Source organism: Typopeltis vanoorti, chromosome 26 (assembly GCF_054136105.1).
Source record: "Typopeltis vanoorti isolate ZY-2024b chromosome 26, IOZ_Tvanoo_1.0, whole genome shotgun sequence".
Taxonomy (NCBI): Eukaryota; Metazoa; Arthropoda; class Arachnida; order Uropygi; family Thelyphonidae; genus Typopeltis; species Typopeltis vanoorti.
Window position 1 is genome coordinate 12023036 of NC_143574.1, and position 24337 is coordinate 12047372.

At 35.6% G+C, this 24337-nt stretch overlaps 1 protein-coding gene across 3 annotated transcripts in view; it reads left to right on the forward strand.

Annotated features, from left to right (window-relative positions):
* Positions 1 to 2095: 2095 nt before the first annotated feature.
* Positions 2096 to 24337, forward strand: part of LOC150092329 (E3 ubiquitin-protein ligase RNF185-like) — a 69324-nt gene continuing 47082 nt past the window's right edge. The window contains exons 1-2 of one of the 3 annotated variants that reach the window (XM_090414904.1): positions 2096 to 2216; positions 5670 to 5824. In XM_090414904.1, coding sequence (XP_090271030.1) covers positions 5673 to 5824 — 152 coding nt within the window. In that variant the 5' untranslated portion in view covers positions 2096 to 2216; positions 5670 to 5672. Of the gene's footprint in view, positions 2331 to 2391; positions 2596 to 5669; positions 5825 to 24337 lie in introns of those variants that run through there. The other 2 variants (XM_090414902.1, XM_090414903.1) reach the window with 2 other exon arrangements.

Here is a 24337-nt window from a genome sequence, read left to right on the forward strand (position 1 = left end):
TCAGGGACCGCTCCGGGTGGCAACAGCTCTAGCTACGCCACCAACCCTTAAGCAGTCATGATAGCTAGTTCAAGACAATTAATGATTTTTTAAAAAAATACTTTCAGGGAAGAGAGTACAGCAGATAACTTCTGCCATCTCGTGGTCTCTAATACTAATATTATATCAGTATTACGTCCATACTTTTTCGCCTTAGTTTCCAGAAGTGGTTGAAGAAAGGTTTAGATAAAATTTCTGTAGTTGATGAATAGAATCGAACTGAAAAGTGTTTGAGTTTTCTTTGGGCGACCTAGCGGTATGCATACGTCATTTTTACATCGCTACACAGGCCCTCTAATCTGGATAAATAAATAATCCACTAATGCCTTTAATTTCCTAAAGGGAGCAGGTAAATCCTTTTTTAGCCCTATTTAACTTTTTCGAGCCTTTTTCGAGACTGATTAGAGTGTGTGACCGTGCCACTCTAACACATTATACTGTATATATTTTTGTCTGAAATAGTGTGGGTTCCATGGTTGATTTTCTTGAATTTATTAGATGAAAATCTCTATTTCTATTTATTAGATGAAAATCTCTATTTCTATTTATTAGATGAAAGCTTGACTATTTCGGAACCCACCCGAAGAAAGTTTAGAAATAGTTCCTCTGGTTGCCAACTACAACTGAACTTAGAATGGTCTCTAATCGGGTGACCTAGCGCTATTGCTGCAAATGTCATTTCCATAGTGCTACACAGACCTCTGAGCTGGATATTTATAAAGTAATTTATTTATGCTATTTGCATGGGTTTACTGAGATCTGGGTAGTCAAAATGCAATCAGACCATAAAAGTGAAAGTTTTCATAATTTTAAAAAATCTGCTACCACATTTTATTTTCCCAAGGAAGTACATGATGCTGTTTTAGCCCTATCTAACTTTTGGAGACTGATGAGCAGTGATCTTCATGCTAAGCCAATCAGAGGAGGGCTGGCCCAAAGTATCAATCAGTTTTAAGTGGTATCCAGTGAAGAGAGCATGATAGGCAACTACAACTTCCTTCACCTTGTAGTTCCTATTTTGTACACTATATATTATTGTCTGAAATAGCGTGACTCTTACGGTCGTTTCTTGAGTTTAAATGAAATCAGATCAGATAAAACCTTTTCTCCTATAGGGAGTAGGTGAGGCCATTTAACCATATCTAATGTTTGAAGACCGAGAGAGGTTCGGGCTCCACTGCCAGTTATTCAGAGATAGCTGGCCTATAATAAATCAGAAATAGCAGGCCATAATTACTAATTATACACGGAATCTGGTGAAGAGCGGCTGGCAGTTGCTGCCATCTCATAGTCCCTAATCCTGACATTATGGTTAGTGTTTGAAAGAATGTAAGTTCTATGGTTTTCTATGGTCGATTTTCTTGAGTTTATGGGGAAAAACATGCTCAGTACCAGAGATCAACAACTCAGAACCCATCAAGGAAAGCTTAGAAATAGTTTCTTTAGAGCGAATAGAATCCAACTCAGAATAGTCTCTCTTCGAGCAGCCGCACTATGGGCGCAAAAGTTATTTCCACAGAATAAACAGTAATTTATTAAATGATTATTTTTCACAAAGTTTGCTTTTGATATTTACTTGTAACTTTATGTTTACACTTCTATTTTGTGCTATTTTTATTTTTTTAATCTACGTTTTGTTATTCAGCTGAAAATTCATAACTGCTCTGATTTCTTACAACAGTGCGATCGCTAAATCCGAATGTGCCATCAGATTATTTTTTGGTTGGAGCTATGAAAAAGTAATTAAGGCCATGAGGCAATCTATTATATTGTTAGTTGAGTATATTTTTTCAACCGGTTTGGGAGAACGAAAATTCCAAGTTTCCCTTGTGAAAACCCTATCTTCTCATAGTGAGACCGACTAAACAGCGCGTTGTAGATAGTATTCGAATCAACGTTTGTTGAACTGAGATCATTTTCGATCCCCCCCCCCCCTCAAAAAATATCACTCCATAATCTGCTTTCTATTTTTCTTTATAAGAAAAAATAACTTTTTGCTTTGTAAGTGCTACATATGATTAGCTCATTCATTACATATAAAATGAGTTAAAGAATATATTTCATTAAAGAATATACCAGGTTATTCTGGTAAACAGAATGATATTGAGAACAGCGCTTTGAAAACATCGTCCGTCCAAACAGCATTTAATACGTATTGTAGTAGTAATGCTGCGCTGGTAAGTAACTGGTTTGGGGTTTAATAATTTCGTGCTGATGTTTACTTATGTTTTCTTACACTGTTCAATAAAGGCTGTTTCTTTTCCTTCAAATACTCTAAGCAACAACACGAGGTAAGATTTCATGGTGCGATTCTTTTGGTAACCGTTTAGATTTGTATTTTTATGTATTATAGAAAAGTGGTGCTATTTTCAGTTCATAATTTTTGTTATGTTTTATATGCTGAGCAACTTTTTCTAAGCTTTGTGATTACTCAGTATTTTACCCTTACGTCGTTAAATATTTAATTGCCTCTTCATATAAAACTAGTTTTTCATGAAGCTGAATGGTGATGTTTACATACATTTATTTAATTAATTAGTAGAAGTATTTTTGGAGGTAAGTAATTATCTCGCTTACAGATGACTACGTTTCTCGTTTTGAGTGGTTTGTGTTGCGTATATAGGAATTACTTGGCTGAAAGTATAATATAAGCATATTCAGGGTTTTTCCCATGACGGAGAAAATATCACGAGCAATTCGACATATGGATTTCTTCCTAGAGAGAGATGGAATAATGGACCACGTAGGAATTTTGTGCCACTTTTTTCGGTGGAAGGTATGAGGAGGTGTGGACCTTACATGAGACTTACAAGAAATTAACAGTGGGACTCACTCAATGGTTGCCTGAATGAAAGCCTTAACCAGAGTGAAGAACAACATAAAGTAGCACATAAAGGAAACAGCTGAATGAATATTTTTCTTTAAACTGACAACACTTATGATGACATTATACTATTAATAATCTAGCAATTTTTAATTATTAATGGAATTTAATTTTGTCTGACAAAAACATTTAAGGGAAGTTTTCTTGTAAAATAAGGAGAAATTGTCACATTTATAATAAATATGGCTCAATGATGGCAAGCATCAAGTGGATCATCTCTAGCTATATGAGGCATAAGAAAATGGTCACATAGAATGTTAAGAAAAGAAGGCTACTAATCCTATTATTGCATTGACTTCAATGAATCTATTTCATTTACTAGTAAAGTATTAATACTGTATGAAATAGATCTGGTATATCCATAATAATAAACAGAATTTATTGTATTAGTTTCCTATGCTCTGTGTACACTTCATCAGGAATACTATTATCTCAATTTGAAAACATGGTAGCAGAATGATTCATAAAACAAAATTGCATTAATGAAAGCATTCATGTTTTATGAATCATTTTGTTGCTGTGTTTCCAAGTTGAGAAATAACTGTACCATAGAGTACATAAGAAACTAGAAGAGAAAATACTTTTATTTTCTGTAGCTATATTGTGGTTATATCAGACTGTTTCACGTGGGTAATAGAAACCCCCAGAAGCTTTATCTGAAATTTTTGCTTACTGCATAGTCATTCCTCTTCTGCTTGATGGTGTAGAGGTACTAGAAAGAGCATGCCATCTCCTTTGATCTTTGGCTAGTACCATGACAATCATGTCAAGGTACTAGCATCTCTGTGTGTGTGTGTGTGTGTGTGTTTTGAATGTACCTGGATCCACTGATATTGCTTGTTAGACTTTCTTTGGATATTTGTGGTGGTTTAGTGTAGTCGGTGGATTATATGCCCTTGATGAGTCTTTGGACTCCTTGGAAGCGTCACAAAATAATAATAACCTAATTTTCCATTCTGCAAACATATTCAAACCATGCAAGTTGTGTCTTGAGTGATTATTTTTAGTGGTTTTACTCCTAAATATGTTCTTGTTTTGTTCCTTATCTTGTCTCTTCTGGTTTTGCCTTCTATTTTCTTAAGAATTCTCAGTTGTGGTTTGCAGTTGGCCATTTAAAAAAAAAGAAAAAAAAAAGAAAAGTCAACTATGTACAAATATTCAAATAATAGAAACAAATAATAAATATTCAGAGCTGGCTATTTCTTCTAAAGGTTTATCCTGAATAATCATAGCAGATTAGTTGTGAATAGCTTGAGATATTTAAGTGTTACGGTAACCAGCATGTCATAAAGGTGTACATCAAGTTCTGATCATCAAGCATTATGTCAGTTTCTGCCATATTCAAAAGTTATCATGTGAACATGGCAGTTATCCTTTTGAGTTTGTTTTCATTGTGATGAAAGAAGTCTATTGGAAGAAATGCCATATTGTTTTTTCATATCCCTGGAAGAGAAATATACAGTATATATTATGCCTTAAAGCCATGAAACCTTCACCTGACTTACGTTGGGAGGCTCTATTTGATTTAATGCTGACACTTCAAGCAATGTGGAGATATTCTGCTATCATCCTGAAGTCATATTTGAAGTGTATGGGAAAGTGAGATCTTCCACAAATAGTTCACCTCAGAACTTGGCTGTAAGTGTTATTGTGATATTAATAACTTGGAATCCAAACTATTATTAGTGTTTGGCAATATTGTTGGTTCCAAAGAACTAGAAACATACATGACTTCTCTTATGTATCTGCTAGACCACATCATAACAAATTTCTAGCTTCCTGCCTGTAATTCCTTCATGACATTGATTTAGATAATCAATGTTAAAAATTCCAAGCAAATTACAGACAGAATACATTAAAGTTATGAATGTATAAATGCCATTAGCAATATCAAGTTTAAAATAAAAGTACTAACAGTTGCCTTAACATGCATAGATAAAGGTATAACCTGATTTCTGCAAGGAGAAGAAAATGGAATTCTGATTGCCAGTTACCAACTCACCAGTCATCTAAGATGAATGAGATTGGCAGTGCACAATTAATGGAACTAGAACTAAAAAATATTCTTCTAAGAATAATGGAGACTTGGCAACTGATGTTTTCAGGAATAGGGTAATGATACATTGATATTACAAGTGAAAATAAAAGATTTTTAATGGAGCATTGTAGTGGAGAAGGTGAGGTTGGAGTAATATCTTGAAGGAATTCTTTTGAATCAAAAAGGCTTTTCCTATCATTAAATTTGGGATATCACTATTGATTTTTCAGCAGAGAAAGATCAATAGTTACATTTTTAAGGAAGTTGGGGGAGGATGCAGATATTCTAGTGGGTTGAATAAATTATTTACATGTATTATTCATCATTGATTCCCTTTCATATTCTTTGAAGAAGGAGTGAGATGCTGCTATTATTTCTATCCATAGCATAGTTGACTGAGTAATTTTAGCATAGTGTACTGACGCAGAATCTTGTGGTATGGTCCACAATTCTTTTCAGAAGAGTTCTCTGCTATTGCTCATTAGACTTGATTCAGTTCATACTATCAATGATAACATATCTCCATATTCGAGATTTGGGAAATTTTGTTTCCAAAATGACAAAAACTAAAGTCAAAAAAATTAAAGGGCTATCTGAAATAGAAGAAAATGATCTATTTGCTAAATTTTATAAATTCAAAACAATTCTGAAAAGTACATTACACCAGTATTTTTAAATTATTTTTATAACTTTTTTCTTGTCTTTTAGAATATGGCAGCAGTAACAGAGGTTCCAGCTGGTGATCCCTCCTCATCAGGAAGTGAAGAAAACAGTGCTAGTAATCAAGAAAGCACATTTGAGTGTAATATCTGTCTTGATACAGCAAAAGATGCTGTGGTCAGTCTATGTGGACATCTTTTTTGGTAAATATACACAACCCAGAAATACAAAATTACAATCAATTTATTATTATATACAAAAATATCAATGATATATACAGCATAAAAATAGCTATTTTTTTTAAATAGATTTTCATATAATTTGAATAGCTATGAGGTGTGACAATTTAATTCCTGGAATGCACCTGTAAAAAAAATCTATATTCGGAACTATACATTAGTGGCTATGTTGCCTTCGAAGTAATCTCCTTGTGCATTTATACACTGGCCTATTTTTGGAAACAGGCCTGGAACTCTTTTGTCTGGAATACTCTTGAGTTCCTTTATCGCATTATGCTAGATATCAGTGATGTCAGAAAATCTTCGTCATGATGAGCGCACTATGGCTTGGTCCATTATCATGATGGATGATCCACTTGTCAGGTCACAATTCAGGTCTTTTTCTCTGAACAGAATTTCGTAATCTTTTCAGTACCTCTAAATAGCATTGTTGGTTAACCATTTGTCCCTGTTCAATGAATTCATAGTGGACTATCCCCTTGTGATCAAAGAAACACACTAGCATGGTGCTTTTTTCGGACATGGCAAACTTGGGATTTTCCACTGCATGCTCTGGCGTTTTGCTTCAGGATCATACTGGAAGCACCAGGTTTTGTCATCCATAATTACTCTCGGAAACATGTGCTTATTTGCAGAAAGATCAGTTATAACATGAAAACCCACCGCTGCTTCTGTTCGTCCATCAAGATCCAAGGCACAAACATCACAGAAATCTTATGCATATGCAATTCTTCAGTTAAAATTACCTTGATTGTTTCTCGATTAATTGTCATTCATCAGCCATTAATTGCACTTAATTATCTTTCAGATCATACCACATCTCACACTGTTCACATTTGCATCCATCATTTTTGTGTTAGGCTGCTCACTTCTGGGGTCGTCATTCACATCTTTCTCTCCTTTGAATCTCTTATGCCACTCAAAGACACTTGACTTTTTCAGAGCATCCACACTACATGCCACTTTCAACAGTTCCAACATTTCAGTAGCAGTTGCCGATTTTCACACAAAATTTGATGTTGACATGCTGCTCCATATTTCGACCAACTTTTCCTTTTTCATTGTGTCAGTTGCTTTTTCTAAAGTATCAAAAAATTCCTCCACTTCTACCTTAGTAGAACCTTCTGTGAGACCATAGGCACAAATAAGGCTCATTGTCCAGTTCCCCGTTATCATATTTGCCCACATTACTCTACTTGAGACTGATTATTCAAGAAGACCATTCAAGAAGATTAGCTTATTTTTTGTTGAATACTATGGCTAACCCTTCTTTTCCTTGATTGTCATTGCCTGAATATAACATTTTGTATTTATAGCTCAGAAATATCTCACCAGTTTTTGTCTTTTTTGTTTCAGTCACCCTTATTATGTTGACTTTGGGATTTAGCTGACAATTTGGTCGGCTAAATCCCAAATTGCCAGCCCATCCTTGTTCGTTCAGTATTCAGGTTGATACCCAACAGTGTGCACCACGAGAAGGTGAGGATTGGACATTAGGTCAGAAGCCCTGGTCGGTTCTCTGCATTCCTTTAAAGGTTTAAAGGCTATGTGGAGGTCCCCTCTCAGTTATACAGCTTTGAACCTTAAGCACTGACTTTATGAATTCTGTTGTCTATTTCCTTATTTAATTTACCATCTTCACTAAAAATCATGCCTAAGTAGCTGAAATGTTTTTCTTGTTCTATAGATTTTCCCTTCACAATGCAGTTGATATTTTCAATGTTTCTGCCTATTTCATTGACTTTGTCTTGTTATTGCTTACTTTCATACCATATCTGTTTACAACAGTTATTCAATTTAGTCAGGGAGTCTTGCAGACCTTCAGCATAAAGTAAAGAGCTGAGATTAACATCTCCAATTTTGATATCAGGTTTAATACCACTCTCCTTCATAATATGATTCATATAGATAATGAATAACAAATCAGATAATGTCCATCCTTGTCTTACAATATTCCTGATATATATATCATCAAATTTTGCCGTGTATCCTCAAGGGATGTACAGGATATGATAGTACTACATGAAAAATTTACATCATTACTATTATATTTAGTTGTATTTATATTTTATTCACTTTCTTTACTTTCAATATCTACCTTCAATTCTTTATTTTAATTCTATATCTATATTCAATATCTCATCCTTGTGTTAATTGATTTACTTTAATTCTGCCTTAAACTGATTACCCTGATAATCCTATCTTAACACAAGCTATGGTGCTAAACTACGAAGGCTATCTATCTACTTGGCCGACCACTTAGAGTGACCACGTGTATTTAACTCTCGGACAAAGGTCCTGTTTCCTTGTTGGAGACAAGCTCCTTGTAATTACTGTCTGGAGTTGTTTCCCCATCAGATACTGGCAAATTTATTTATTCTGCTGCACCAGCCAGTATCATTAGGTTACGAGGAATCCTTAACCAGGGAACTTCTCTCAGAAATTATATAGAGGTGATTATCCTTATGCTTATCCTTCAGCACCTAATTATCTAACTAATTGTACTCAATGATGTTTGCAATCGTGGCCTATAAATATTCAATTATTCTCTGCATTAGGTTCCGAATTTATGAGCGATGAGTTGAATTCAGGCACAGGCTAATTTCAGTTTAAAACATAAAGAACATTTATTATGATCACTAAATTGTTCATTGTTACGTTCATTCTCACTATTAGATTAAAGTCATACTCAGGTGAGGAGCTATCATTGATATTTAGAACTTAATTGGAAATTTAACATAGTCTCCTTTTAAGATTTCACTCATTTGACTGTACACAATACATATATCAAAGCTCTAATCTTCTCAATTTATCCTATCAAGCTATGTTAAAGGCTACAAATCATAATTATCACACTCTACCTAATTCACAATCTGAGACAAAGATACCTATAGACCTTTGCAGTTAATGCTAATCACCTAAATTTCCCCACTAGACTGTTCATTCACACTTAATACTTAACTGCAATTCACACTTATTTTACAGTATGCTTTTCTTCTAACATAAGGGAGAATAAAACATTACTTTACCAAGATAGTCCACTTTCTGCATACAGTACTGGGTTCTCCCTCCTTGAAAACTTAGTTTGGAACATCATAGAATTACCTTTACGCACGTGGTCATACATGGTGTACATCTCGTCTGCCCCTTTCAGCACGGCTGGTGATCTGTCCACGTTGGTCTGGTTCTGTTTCCAGTGATCCTATTCAACATCGCGGTCACGAATACGGGAACTACGGCTGCCGATATAGAACATCTACGGGCTCTCCTGGATCCATCACAAGGCAAGATAGAACCGCTCTTCCAAGAAGAGCAGGTCAAAACGCAAACAGTCACAACTTGAGCAAGGGCGAAAGTGCCACGATCAAAAAGCTTTCTGCAAGGGGCGCTAACCCTTTTTATTTCGCACCTTTAGCGCCCTCTTTTTTCTTACAAATCTTTGCCCGACACTCACCTTCTTTTCCCATTAGTCCTTCCGGGTCACCGCATTTCCTTAGGTCAACGTCTTCTGCGAATTTGAGCGCGAGCCGCTTTCCGATAATTTATACTGGCACAAGCGTAGCGCTCGCCCAAGCACCTTGAACTTTAGATTACATACTTTTCACATAGAACATATTGTGTCCGTTACAATTAACTAAAACATAATTCTACACACAGAATAATTGCCATTTTTGATTCATGCTTTGTATCATTATATAAATTATTCATTCTATATACTCTTTCACAATCAGTTTCTATACTAAAGTTCAAGTATCTTAATTGTTTTCCAATTCTTGTTGAATCCTGAATAAATCAAATTTAAAAATAAAATTTTCCATTCAATATTTAACAAAGGTTTCCCCTTTCTCAAAAAATAATTTTTATTTTTCAAAAAAAATTTTTTTTTGAAAAAGAACCTTTTTCTCCTTTGGCTTGGGTCTCAATTCAACTCTGTGTCTGGGTAAAAACACATTCACTGTCATTCCTTAACAGTTTTGTTTATTCAGTTTGCATCTTTATGCCCATTGCGCTCTCTCTCCGAGATGTGAATTTGTCACCTTTATTTTTCCTATAAGTTTTCCTACTCTTTTCTTCGAAGCCATCATAGTTGATGCCCAGTGTCCCTTTGAAGATGGTATTCTGTTCTTCGTCTGAAATTTCAGTATCTATGGGCATCTTAAATTCCTTAGAGTTGTTATTATCTGGACATTCCTTTTTCTTCATTGAGGTCTCATCTGCTTTAGATTGACTGTTGGCCACATGGCCCATATTTCTCAGTCAATTCTACTTTACTGTCAGACTAGGACTTGTTATTTATTCGAATGTCTCATACTCTGAGCCTGTGACTTCTGATTTGTCCTAAAAATTTTCCTTATCCCGAGAAAACATACTTCCCTCCTTGAATAGTCATTTGAGAAATTGTACCTCTTTAAGAAATCGTTTCCTAGAATTAACTTCAAGTGTGTGAGAGAAGTTCTTGGCAGAACCAAAAATTCATGCAAACACACATGTTGTAATCTGTTAGTTTCACCTTCAATTTCACCAGCTTGGACACGTGAATTGTGGGGGGGGGGGATATTCCTAACAGTTCAAGTGGTCTTTTAAGGTGAGTGACTATTTCTCACAAATGGTGCTAGTTCCCTGAAGTAATTTTCAGATATGATGGAAGTTTCGGAACCTGTGTCAACTAGCACCTTGAATTCTTTTCCACATATCCTTCCCTCTACTGAAATTCCAAGTAATTGTCCCTGATTTGCTTTTAACTTTCTCCATGCTTGTTTATTACAAATGTGTGATCTTGATTCATTTCTGGAGTTTCCCTTTCTGTTAAAGCAATTGCGGACGAGATGCTCAATTTTTTTGCAATTGTAGAATCTTGGAGGCTCTTCTCTCCAGTTATTTCTCTCAATAGCTCCATCCGAAGACAAAGGAGATCCTATGGTGTCTCTAACAGATAAGTCAGCCAACCTTTGCCTCACTGTATCCAGTTTGTCTAATAATGGTCGCTGCATTCTTTCAACTTTTCTATGTATTAACTCAGTGGTTCTCTCATCTTGTAAGAATTCTCTGAGTTTTTCGTAGCAGCTGTCTTCAGTTGGTTTAGCGCTGCATCGAGGAGTTCCATTACAGGCTGTTGTAGTCTGAAGTTAGTGCTGCTTGCTTGGGCTTGAAGTGTACAAAGTACCCACCTTCAATTTCAGACTTATCCAGTAAGACTCAGCGACAAAAAAGTCATCATGTTAATCAAATGTAATGTGTTCCATATTTTTTTTTTCAGTTCAATTCAAAATTACTATTGAAAATAAGATAATTTTTAGTGCACTATTTTAAGTCCAATTATCATTGTGCATATCATTTTCTCTATTGTAAATGACTGATTTTTCATTACTATTTTACATGTGTTTGAGTTTGTTTTACTCATTTCATTTTTGTAATTATTTGATGTTTCAATATGTAATGCGTAACATCACATGATTGGACTGTATTTTTTTTAAATAAATGAATATATAAAGTATTATTTCTCCTGTTTGGGGAAACAATATGATATGCACACTGATAATTAAGCATTTTCCAAATTTTTGATATGGCTAGCCTAAAAGGTTTGCCATCACTAATCCACAGAAAGCAATATTAAATTGTATAGGATGGAGAGAGGGATACTGCTGATGACAGCAGATGAATTGCACTCAAAAAGAATAAGAGATAGGTGAGAGGTTGGCTGTTCATTTGAGGCAGTCTGGTGTGAGATCGAGGCCAGTAAGACAAAATACATGGTTGGTTGCTACTATAGGCCATGGGGGGGGGTGTCCAGGGAATCTAGAAGACATGCCTCAGCAAATGGTACAATGAGTGCAGGTCGAGATTATTTAGATTATTTACTTAAAGTACTTAAGGTACTAATATGCTTAAAGTAAGGAGGGTTAATCAGGTAGGAGTTAGATGGATAAGTAATAGTATTAAGCATGAGCTGCAGAAAAAGAAAATGCATTGGGGAGTATATAAGAAAAAAAGTGACCAGCCAACTCATGAACAGTACAAGGTTTAAGTAAGAAAGGTAGTATGGTAAGGAAAGCAAAATCTGATTTTTTTCATTATATGGTAAGTAAGAGGAAGAATGACCATGGAGGGATAACCTTAATGAGTGCTAATGGTCACAAGGCGACAAGCAGATATCATGCAAGTGAGGTTAATGCTGTGACATGTGATAGAGATTTATGTGGGAACAGAGGTGGATGAATTGGAGGTTATTAGAATATCTAGTAACGTTTCTGACTAGGTTCTTTAATTTATGTCTCAGCTCTGGTAGAGTTTCAAGGAAGTGGAAGGACAAAATAATTCTCTTGCATAAGAGAGGTTCTAAGACACTGCAGTAGCAAATTATAGACTAATCAGTATCTCAGGAGTGGTTCTAAAAGTACTGGAAAAATGGTCAAAAAGAGATTTCAGGAATGGGTGGATAAGAATATGATACTCTGTGAGGAACAACGTGGCTTTGTGAAGGAATAGTCATGCCTTAGTAATTTATTAACTTTTAATAATAGAGTGACAGCTGAGTTGGATAAAGAAAATGGCTATTCAATGATTCTGATGAATTTTGCAAAGGCATTTGACAGAATACTACATTGAAATGTTATGCAAATTAGAACAAATGGGAATGGATATGGCTGGTTATGTGGATAAGAGGGTGGCTGCTGGACGGATATGAAAAGTGGTACAGTTACACCCTGAGTTACATAAATAATGTGTTCCGTAAACATTTACTTAAGTCAAATTTGTAAATTACATACATACAATAAAATGTTCAATGGTTAATACGTTAATACGTTAATTTTTTTGCCATTAATCAGATATTTTTCATTTTTGGGATGATTAAAAAAAAATTCAATTGTAACAAATTTCTCAATTGTATTTGAATAATATACATACTGTAAATATGAAAGTATGAAATACTAACTTTATCCTTCACTATTGTATTCATTGTTGAAAGAAGTTGATTTATTTCCCGAGCTATTGTTGATAGAATTTTACCCCCTTCATACATATGAATTATTTTCGACTTTTCTTCTAGTAATTGTAGACCTTTGTTTTTTAGATTTATTACCAGCGCATTCGGTTTTGCTTTTGCATTCCATTTTAAGTGTTAAAAAAACAACGAAACTAGCAGTGATAACAAGTTACTGAGCTACCTGTGCGAGGCATCTACTACTGTACTACAATAAGGCTGTCAAAGATGCACCTACATAAAGCCACAAATGTGTTCATACATGCTAGTAGATTTATTATGTAACTGCGAATTTACGTAAGTCGTGTGTTATGTAACTGTATATGGAGGAGCAGAGTCCAAGCAAAAGCAGGTGACTGGTAGTGTGCTGTAAGGTTCAGTGCTAGGACCACTACTGTTTAATTTGTACATAAATGATATAAGAAATATTCACTTATTTACTGGTAATTCAAAATTAGGCAGATTAATAGTGAATTAAGGCGATGTGGAGATCTTGTGGATGATATTTAAAAAGATAAAAGGTGTCAGTTTAATGTGGAGAAATGTAAAGTTATGCATTTTCGGATAAATAGATTATAAGCTGTGTACCACATTGATGGAACAGTACTCCATGAACTTAATGAAGCTAAGGATAAAAGGGTGGTGGTAGACAGAGACTTGAAGTTTAGAGGACATGTTGCTAAAGTAGCTAATAAGATTACTTGTCTGTTGAAGAACACACAGGCAGAGATAAGGAAGTTGTATTCCTCTTTTTAAGGCCTTGATATGTCTACATCTGGATTACTATATTCAGGTTTGGTCTCCTGAGTTTCTTGGGGATGAGGAAGTGGTGTAGAGGATTCAGCAGTAAATGACCAAGTTGGTGAGTGGTCTGTGGGACGTTCCCTATAAGGATAGATTGTGGGTATATGGACTGCAGAAGTTGGTTGATGGGTGAAAAAGAGTGGATATAATAGAAACATTTAAGTTACTTGAAGGATTTTATAGGATTGATAAGGAAAGATGTTTGAGCACTTGGCTAGAGGGAGCAGAAAAAAAGAGGTCATCATTGGAAGTTGAATAAAGGTATAGTTAGTAGGAGCAGGAGAACTAGTTTTTTTTGCTTGGAAAGTTGTGAATGAATGGAACAGATTGCCAGAGTCAGTTGTTAGAACTTTGTCTGTTAATGGAGTCAAGTAGAGAAATGATAGATTGTGTGGACTTTGGGTATCCCACGATGAATCTTCAGACTCCATGGAGGTACTCTTATAATAATAATAAATAATATTACAAATAATAAAGTAGCATAGCTGCTCTATGAATCAAGTCAGTTTATCAGTTTAATAAAATGTTATTAAATGCACACATTTTAATGAAAAATATGAACTTGCATTGAACAACATAAATTATCAGTGTTAGAGATAGTCTTAAAGTAGGTGTCAGATTCAGTGACAAATCCTGAAGAAAACATTGATTGATTCAGCCAGAGAGGCATGTAGTGAGGTTGTCTGCAAGAATAGAAAAAACAGAACTCCATGGTGGACACAGGAAGTTAAGAGAGGCAGTGAAGGAAAAGAAGAAAATACATCAAAAGTTCCTAGTGAATAAGTCAGCTTTTGCTCTTAGAGAATACAGAAACAAATATAAGAAAGCTAAACACTGTGTCAAACTAACTAAACAAAAGTCATGGGAAGACTTTGGTAAGAACACAGAAAATAAATATCAAGAAGGTGGCAAGATATTCTGGTGGTTGCTGAAAAGCTCAGAAATGGAGGAAAGAGTGTTGTAAAAGGAATTGGAGATTATAAAGATTACATGAAAACTGGAGAAAAAGATATCCTTGATGTATGGAGTAATTACTTTGAAAAATTGTTAAATGAAACAATCAATGACAACACAGTAGTAAAAAACACTCAGCATGCAAGCAATCAGGAATACATATACATACTTGAAGGTAGAAAAAGCCATCAAAAGCCTGAAATGTTGAAGGCAGCTGGAGTAGATGACATTTGACCAGAAATGCTCAAGAATGGAGGTATAAAAGTCTTACAGTGACTACGCTTCATAGTTCAGAAGGCATGGACAGAGGATTAAATTCCAGACGATTGGACTAGAGCTGTCATAGTACCATATACAAAAAAGGAAATAAAACTGAATGTGAGAAATACAGAGATATTTCCCTACTGAGTGTTCCTGGTAAGATTTATGCAAGTGTATTTGAGAAATGGCTGATTGTGGAAGGGAAGCTTGGTGAAGAATAAGCTGGATTCAGGCCAAATAGAACTTGTCAGGATCAGATTTTCATTACAACAAATAGTTCACAAATCATGGGAATATAACAAAGATCTGTATTTAAATTTTGTACATCTGAAAACGCACGTGATAAGATGCCAAGAGAAAGGCTATTCAAAATGCTACGGTTATATGGTACCAATGTAGCATTATGTCAAGCAGTGCTAAGTCTTCATTTGAGTTGTAAGTCAGCAGTTAGAATTGAACGAAGTACATGAAGATGATTTAATGTTAAATCTGGTGTCAGACAAGGATGTACATTATCCCTCTGTTATTCAATATCTATATGGATCACATTATGAAGGAAAGCAGTATTAAACCTGATATCAAAATCGGAGATGTTCATCTAATCTCTTTACTTTATGGAGATGATATTATACTTCTAAATAATCCAGTACAAGTCTGCAAGATTCCCTGACTAAATTGAATAACTCTTGTAATATTGGTATGACGGTCAGCAATAACAAGACAAAAACGATGAAAATAGGCAGAAGCATTGAAAATATTAACTGCATTGTGAATGGAGAACCTATAGAACAAGTAAACCATTTCAGCTACGTGTTAATTAAAGATACCAAGAAATTATATACTTGGTTTAATCCTTTATCCAAGTGTAAGCAAACTAAGTTTGCACCTGAAATATAATCAAGTGTAGGGCAATTCGTATATAGAAGCTAAAGACTTCACATCACTTGCCTTAGTGTACCATAATGCAAATCACATATCCTTATGGGTATGTATAATGCTATGCATTATGGAAAGAGTCACTACCCAGACTGGTTTTGACTTTTATTGAATTCTCATCAATGGGAGCCAGACCCAGAGGTGACACCAAAGTTGAAGTAATGCAGAAGTCATATTTTCATATACGAGTTGTCAAAAGGTATTATATTGTTATTAAAATATTCTGGATTAGAGAGAGGTTGGAAGTTTTTCCACTTGGTTATATACTATTAATTAAAGATACCAAGAAATTATGTATTTGGTTTAATCCTTTATCCAAGTGTAAGCAAATGAAGTTTGTGCCTGAAATATAATCAGGACTAGGGCAAACCTATAATGCTTAGCATTATACATACCAGTAATGATATGTGCTTTGCATTATGTGATACCGAGGCAAGTGATGTGAAGTCATTAGCTTCTATATACGAGTTGCCCTAGTCCTGATTATATTTCAGGTGCAAACTTTGTTTGCTTACACTTGGATAAAGGATTAAACCAAGTATATAATTTCTTGGTATCTTTAATTTATAGTATAACCAAGTGGAAAAACTTCCCACTACCTAGGCACAATTTTTAGCAAAGATGGTAAATTATATATAGAAATAGACAACAGAATAAAAATATCTAGTAAGGAAGTCAACTAAATAAATTTATATGTATTAAGAGAGAAATTAGTCAAAACACAAAATTATCTGTATACAAGACAGTGTTCAAACCAATTTTAACTTATGAATCTGACAGTTGGGTTAGAAATAAAACACTTGACCAAAGACTAGAGATCACTGATGAGAGTCCTGAGAAAGATTAGGAGTGTGAACCGATAGCATCAGTGGAAAGAACTTGACATTGTTAGCATCCAGGAATGTATTAGCAGAGCCAACAATCTCAGATGGTCACTTAAATAGAATGGGAGAAGAAAGATTAGGAAAACAAGTGTTCTTGCCAGGTTGACAAGAAAAGACCCAGAGGAAGACCAAGATATAGGTGGATTGATACAGTAAAAAAAGTGCCTTAGAAGGCAGAAATATAAGATCTGATACTGTTGAAGTCTTGAGAGGTAACAGATTGATTTGGAGGAAAATTGTAGATAGGAAGTTAGTATTATTATTATTACATAATACCTCCAGGGAGTTCAAAGACTCATCGAAGAATGGTAACTACTCTACAATTCTCTGTCTCCACCAATGCACCAACAGCAACTGCCTAGCCACCAATGCCATCTACCGCTGACCATCACCACTATTATTTTCACAGACAATCACAAACATCCATGCCCACAGCAGGATTCGAACCTGCAGCCTTTTGGCTGGAGAGCGGATACGCTAACCACTCGGCCAACCAGGCCGGCAATGATGTAAGTTTTTCATGTGGTACTATCATATCCTGTACACCTCTTGAGGGTACATGTTAGGAATTTGATGATGACTAATAACTATTCTAACTATAAATAGTTAGAATAGTTTATAGGAATGTGTAAATAGTTAACTATAAATATTAGTTGGCAATAACTGTTCTCTAAATATTCTTAAATATGATGCCCTTACTCCCTAACCACCCTATCCCAGTTTTGTAAATTTAATATTCCATCTGCTGAGTCTATAGTATCTAAGTAAGAAAGAATGTTAATAAATTTATACGGAATAAAAAATTTCAGAACGCTAAATATAATTGAAATAATACATAAAATATTTCCTTGTTTAAGTTAAGGGATATTACATCCCATATTGTTTCTTAGCCGAATAAGAAACTCAAAAGAGTTTCATGCTGAATATAAAAATTATATAAAGTTCGGCGATTCCAAGCGTAAGCAAATACCTGGATAGCAGCAACTGACCCTTAAGGTAGTGTAAGCTGAGGCAACTCATAGCAAAGGTGGAGCAAGCCCCGATCACTATTCTTGATATTTACCCATAATGTGAACTTAGCTCTTAGGAGCTGTATTACTGTTCAACATTATGAGAGAAGGTCACTACCCAGACCAGTTTCAACCTTTATTGAGGTCTCATCATGAGTTGCCTCAGCTTGCACTACCTTAAGGGTCAGTTGCTGCTAACCAGGTATTTGCTTACGCTTGGAATCGCTGAACTTTATATAATTTTTATATTCGGCATGAAACTCTTTTGAGTTTCTTATTCGGCTAAGAAACAATATGGGATGTAATATCCCTTAACTTAAGCAAGTTATATGTCGCCGAATTGAAGCCTTTGGCTCTTCATATATTTAATAGTTTATTAGGACACCACTTGGCAAATCTCATAGAAGGGATGTAAGTTCTGTTTGCTACAAACTTGGTATTAATTTGGTCTACCTACTCACTGATGAGACCTCAATAAAGGTTGAAACCGGTCTGGGTAGTGACCTTCTCTCATGATGTTGAACAGTAATACAGCTCCTAGGAGCTAAGTTCACATTATGGGTAAATATCAGTAATAGTGATTGGATCTTGCTCCACCTTTGCTATGAGTTACCTCAGCTTGCACTACCTTAAGGGTCAGTTGCTGCTATCCAGGTATTTGCTCACGCTTGGAATCGCCGAACTTTATATAATTTTTATATTCAGCATGAAACTCTTTTGAGTTTCTTATTCGGCTAAGAAACGATATGGGATGTAATATCCCTTAACTTAAACAAATTATATGTCGCCGAATTGAAGCCTTTGGCTCTTCATATATTTAATAAAATATTTCCTTTTTTTTTTTTTTTTTTTTTCCATATCCATATATGGGAATGACATGACAACAGGATTTCAAATTTTCCACATGATTAATTTTCCCATGATGAATTCTGATATTACTATTTCAGCCACTGAAATGGAAGAGGAAACAAATATCTTTACCAAAGAAATAATAGCACACAGCATAGAAAAACTTAAAACTAGGAAAGCACCTGGTATTGATCAGATACATGCAGAATTCTTAAAAACAGGAATGGAACAACTTTTGGAACCATTAAAAACATTATTTGAAAGGATCTACAAAAATGAAGCAGTGCCTACTGATTGGACCAAATCAGTTCAAATCAGACCAAATGGAAAAAACCAGACCAAATCCTATATACAAAAAAGGAGATAAAACAGGATGCAATAATTACAGAGGCATTAGCCTCCTCAGTATTCCAAGTAAGGTTTTTACAAAAGTACTCCAAAACCAAATTAAGCCATATATAGAACTAGCACTAGGAGAAGAACAAGCAGGTTTCAGACCAGGACGAAGCACAATTGATCAATTATTTACCTTAAGACAGCTAATAGAAAAGACACTAGAGTACAACCAAAGTAGCTACATAAATTTCATAGACTTTTGTCAGGCATTTGATTCAATCCATAGAAGAGAACTATGGAAGAATTTGGAATTCCCAACAAAACAATAAGAATAATAAAGAATCTGTATGAGAAATCTGAAAGTGCAGTACGAATGGAGGACACCTTAACCAACTGGTTCCACACAGAGCAGAGTAAGACAGGGATGCAATCTGTCACCAGACCTGTTCAATCTTACACTGGAAGAAGCAACCAGTAAGGCCTTAAACAATGAAGACTCCGGAATCAAAATATATGGGAAAAATGTAACAAATCTAAAATTTGCAGATTCCATTGCATTACTTGCAAGCACAGAAGAAAATCTACAGTGAATTTCTGATAAAATAAAGGAGTGTATAAAATTTGGATTAAACATAAATATAGACAAAACAAAAATTATGCAAATAGGAAAAAGAAGCACCAATCTGGAAATTGATAGTAAGAATCTAGAGCAGGTAGAAAACTTCACCTACCTTGGAGGAGTTATGGAGTACAATGGTGAAATTACAAAAGATATTAACAGACAAATCAGTCAAGCATCCTAAACTTTTGGACGACTTAATAAAATATAGAAGTCAAGAGACATCAAACAAGTAACAAAAGTAAGAATCTATGAAACAATGGTCCTCCCAATACTCCTCTATGGCAGTGAATGCTGGAATCTCAAAAAGGCTGAAGAGAAAAAATTATTAGTTACTGAAATGGGTTGGCTAAGAAGATTACCTGGAGTATCTCTGCTGGATCGACTAAGAAACGAAGACATAAGGAAACGATTGAAACAAGAAATAACAATAATAAACAAAATCCAAGAAAGAAGACTGCGATGGTTTGGCCATGTGACCAGAATGGGAACAGAAAGACTACCATCTAAAGCCCTGAATACAATGATGGAAGGTAAAAGATCCAAAGGACGGTCCAGAATTAGATGGATAGAAAAATAAAAGATGACCTGAAAACCAAATCACAACAAGCGACACCAAACTGGACAGAATTGTTCGGACTATCCCGGGACAGACAGAAGTGGAAAGAGTTCATTCAGCCTCATTATCATCCACATAGATGATGGAAGAGAGAAGAAGATGAATTCTGCAGCCAAGCCATGGAAACTACATATAATGGGAATCCTGCAAGTTAGGAAAAAATAAGTGTAGGTTATACCTCTACAAGTAGTTTTCATAGATCACTAGTATTCTGCAGGATAGTTTAAGAAACACTGCTCTGGATTGTTAATTAATTAAAAGTTCATCGTACAGACTTGAGAGCTGTATATAGGGAACAGTATCAAGGAAATATGTCACAAATGGGACTCCACAAAGTTTGACACTGGGATCTTTGCTATTTAATTTTTGTCAATGATATTGTCACTGGATTTCAGTGTGATAATATTCAATTGTTTCTAGTTGATGTGAAGCCTCAAAGGGTTTTTAGTAATATAAATTAAGATACCAAGAAATAATATACTTGGTTTAATCCTTTATCCAAGTGTAAGCAAACAAAGTTTGCACCTGAAGTATTTTCAGGACGGGGACAACTCGTGGTAAAGGTAATATGACTTCACATCACTTGCCTTAGTATCCCATAATGCAAAGCACATCTCCTTGCAGACATGTATAATGCTAAGCATTATGGGAAGAGTCACTACTCAGATTGGTTTAGACCTTTATTGAGGTCTCATCGGTGGGAGCCAGACCCAGAGATGATACCAAGGTTGAAGTAATGCAGATGTCATATTTTCATATATGAGTTGCCAAAAGGTGCCACACCTTATTATTATAATACTCTGGATTAGAGATAGCTAGCTGTTGAAAATTTTTCCACTTTTTATTTGCTTACACTTGGATAAAGGATTAAACCAAGTATATAATTTCTTGGTATCTTTAATTTATAGTATAACCAAGTGGAAAAACTTTCAACTTTCAAGGGTAGTGACCCTTCAGATAATGCATAGCATTATACATGTCTGCAAGGAGATGTGCTTTGCATTATGGGATACTAAGGCAAGTGATGTGAAGTCATACCACCTTTACCATGAGTTGCCCCAGTCCTGAAAATACTTCATTGCAAACTTTGTTTGCTTACACTTGGATAAGGGATTAAACCAAGTATATAATTTCTTGATATCTTTAATTTATGGTATAACCAAGTGGAAAAACTTTCATTAGGTTTTTAATAATAGAGCTTATGTGGTGGCCCTTCATGAGGATTGAACAAGCTGAACAGATAGGATAACGAATGGGAATATCAGTTTAATACAAGTAAATGTAAAGTCTTGAAATTTCGGATCTGCTGATGGGAGATTCCATACTGTATTGGTGGAGCTATTCTAGAGGAAGTGGACAAGACAAAGGATCTTGGGATGATAGTTGATCAGATTTCCTTCAGATATGGTGTAATATATTAGTGAATATATTATAAAGGTGGTGAAGGTAACCCAGAGGATTGCTGCAATAATGAAGCCTTGTACTAGCAGAGATAAAGAGTGCTGATTCCATGGTGTAGTCTGATCAGATATCTGGATTAAAGGATTCCAAGTATATAATTTCTTGGTATCTTAATTTATAGTATAACTAAGTGGAAAAACTTTCAACAGCTAGCTATCTCTAATCCAGTGTATTATAATAAGGTGTGACACCTTTTTGGCAACTCATATATGAAAATATGAATTTCTGCCTTACTTCAACCTTGGTATCAAATCCATATCTAGACCACATCATGATTTGAAGGGGGATGAAGTAACCTTGGAAATCCAAGTTCTTTAGCATCCCAAAACACTGATGCCATGACCTTTCCTGCTGATGGAACTGACTGTCTTCTTTGGCGCTGAACAACTGGCTTCCGTTCCACTGTTTTGACTGCTGTTTGGATTCTGGTGTGTGTAATGGTGAATCCAAATCTCATTCATAGTAATAAATCAATGCACAAAATCAGTTTTATTCTTGTTAAAACGCTCCAAGCACTGTTCAGAGATTTTCATGCAAGTATGTTTTTGATCTGCTGTAAGCAAGCGGAGCACCCATCTTGCGCAAAGCTTTTTCATTTGCAATTCTTCATGCAAAATATATCCTACATGTTCTTTTGAAATGCCTATAGTCTTAGCAGTTTCACACACTTTGACTCGCTGGTCATCCAATACCATATCGTGCACTTGATCAATGATTTCTGGTGTTATTACACTTTGTGGACATCCTTCACTGGATCATCTTCAAGGGTTTGAAGATGATTTGAAGGGGGATGAAGTAACCTTGGAAATCCAAGTTCTTTAGCATCCCAAAACACTGATGCCATGACCTTTCCTGCTGATGGAACTGACTGTCTTCTTTGGCGCTGAACAACTGGCTTCCGTTCCACTGTTTTGACTGCTGTTTGGATTCTGGTGTGTGTAATGGTGAATCCAAATCTCATTCATAGTAATAAATCAATGCACAAAATCAGTTTTATTCTTGTTAAAACGCTCCAAGCACTGTTCAGAGATTTTCATGCAAGTATGTTTTTGATCTGCTGTAAGCAAGCGGAGCACCCATCTTGCGCAAAGCTTTTTCATTTGCAATTCTTCATGCAAAATATATCCTACATGTTCTTTTGAAATGCCTATAGTCTTAGCAGTTTCACACACTTTGACTCGCTGGTCATCCAATACCATATCGTGCACTTGATCAATGATTTCTGGTGTTATTACACTTTGTGGACATCCTTCACTGGATCATCTTCAAGGCTGGTACGGCAGCATTTAAACTTGGCAGCCCATTTCTTAATTATCAAAAAACGAAGGAGAAGAGTGCTCATAAACTTTTATGAACTTCGAATGAATTTCTTTTGCCGTTAAACCTTCTTTTACAAAGAATTTTATAACCGCACGATACTCAATTTTATCCATTTCAAGGGATACAGACAACACTTTTGCTTCAGACAGCTGTATAAAACATTCTACTTGATAGAATGACTTACAATTTCACGTGGATGCTTATGACAGATGTACCAACTTAGAAAAAAAAAATCGTGTCGATAGTGTTGCCATCTATGGTAGGCCGAGAACTTTTCAGACCACCCTCATATATTGGCAGGAAACAAAACTATCCGGTTTATACAATGTGGTTATATAATGAGAATAGGTCATGCATAGTTTGGTTGATAAAAGGCAGAGTGACATGGTTTCTATATTTAAACTTCCTACATCAGAATGATTGCCTCTCTCTCTCTCAAAAGTTTGGGACATTCTCATTTTATGTAAAAATCAAAAATAGTTTAATATTACTTATTAATATTAATTTCTAGCTTGCATGAATCATTTTAATTGGTAAACTGATTGTTATGTGTACCTTGTATTTCTGTTTTTTGATTTGCTTGTTTCTACACACTGTACTTTCATTAAAGTTTATTGCTGTAGTTATCGGGTAATTTTGTTTATAGTTATGCCATCTTCTTCTGCAGCTTCTCCCATTTAAGTGGGGTCACTGTTGATGATGAGTCTCCTCCACATCCTCCTGTCTTGGGCTGTCACCACATCCAAGTTCTTCATCAAGTCCTCTTCTACCAGCTCCCTCCATCTCTTCTTTGGCCGCCCACGCTTCCTCCTTCCTTGCACATCCATCTGTATGACCCTTCTTCCCACATATTCGTCCTTCCTCCTCATCACATGACCAAACCATCTCAACCTTGCCTCCTGTATCTTCGCTCCTAAGTAACTTTCACTGTTCTCCTCACATAGTCATTTCTCAAACGATCCTTTCTGGTCACACCGCACATCCACCTAAGCATTCTCATCTCTGCTACTTCCATCCTGCTGATGTTATTTTTCCTCAGGGCCACAGTTTCTATAGCATATGTCATAGCTGGCCTCACTACTGTCCTATAGATTTTGCTTTTCAGATTGATCGGCACCCTCTTATCGTATAACACTCCAGCCATCTGCCTCCAGTTCCTCCAACCCGCTTGTATCCTGCATCCCACTTCCTTCTCAGCTCCTCCACCTTGTTTCACTGTTGAACACAAGTATCTAAAGTCCCTCACCTTCCTGATGACATTTCCTTCCAGCTCCAGGTCTGTCTCCTGGCCGCCGCCCACTATGCAACACATATACTCTGTCTTACTTCTGCTGTCTCATACCTCTCTCTTCCAGTACTTTTCTCCATCGTTCCAGTTTAGTTCCTGCTTCTTCTCTTGAATCTGCATTCAACATTGTCCAAGACGCATCTTCTCTCACCTC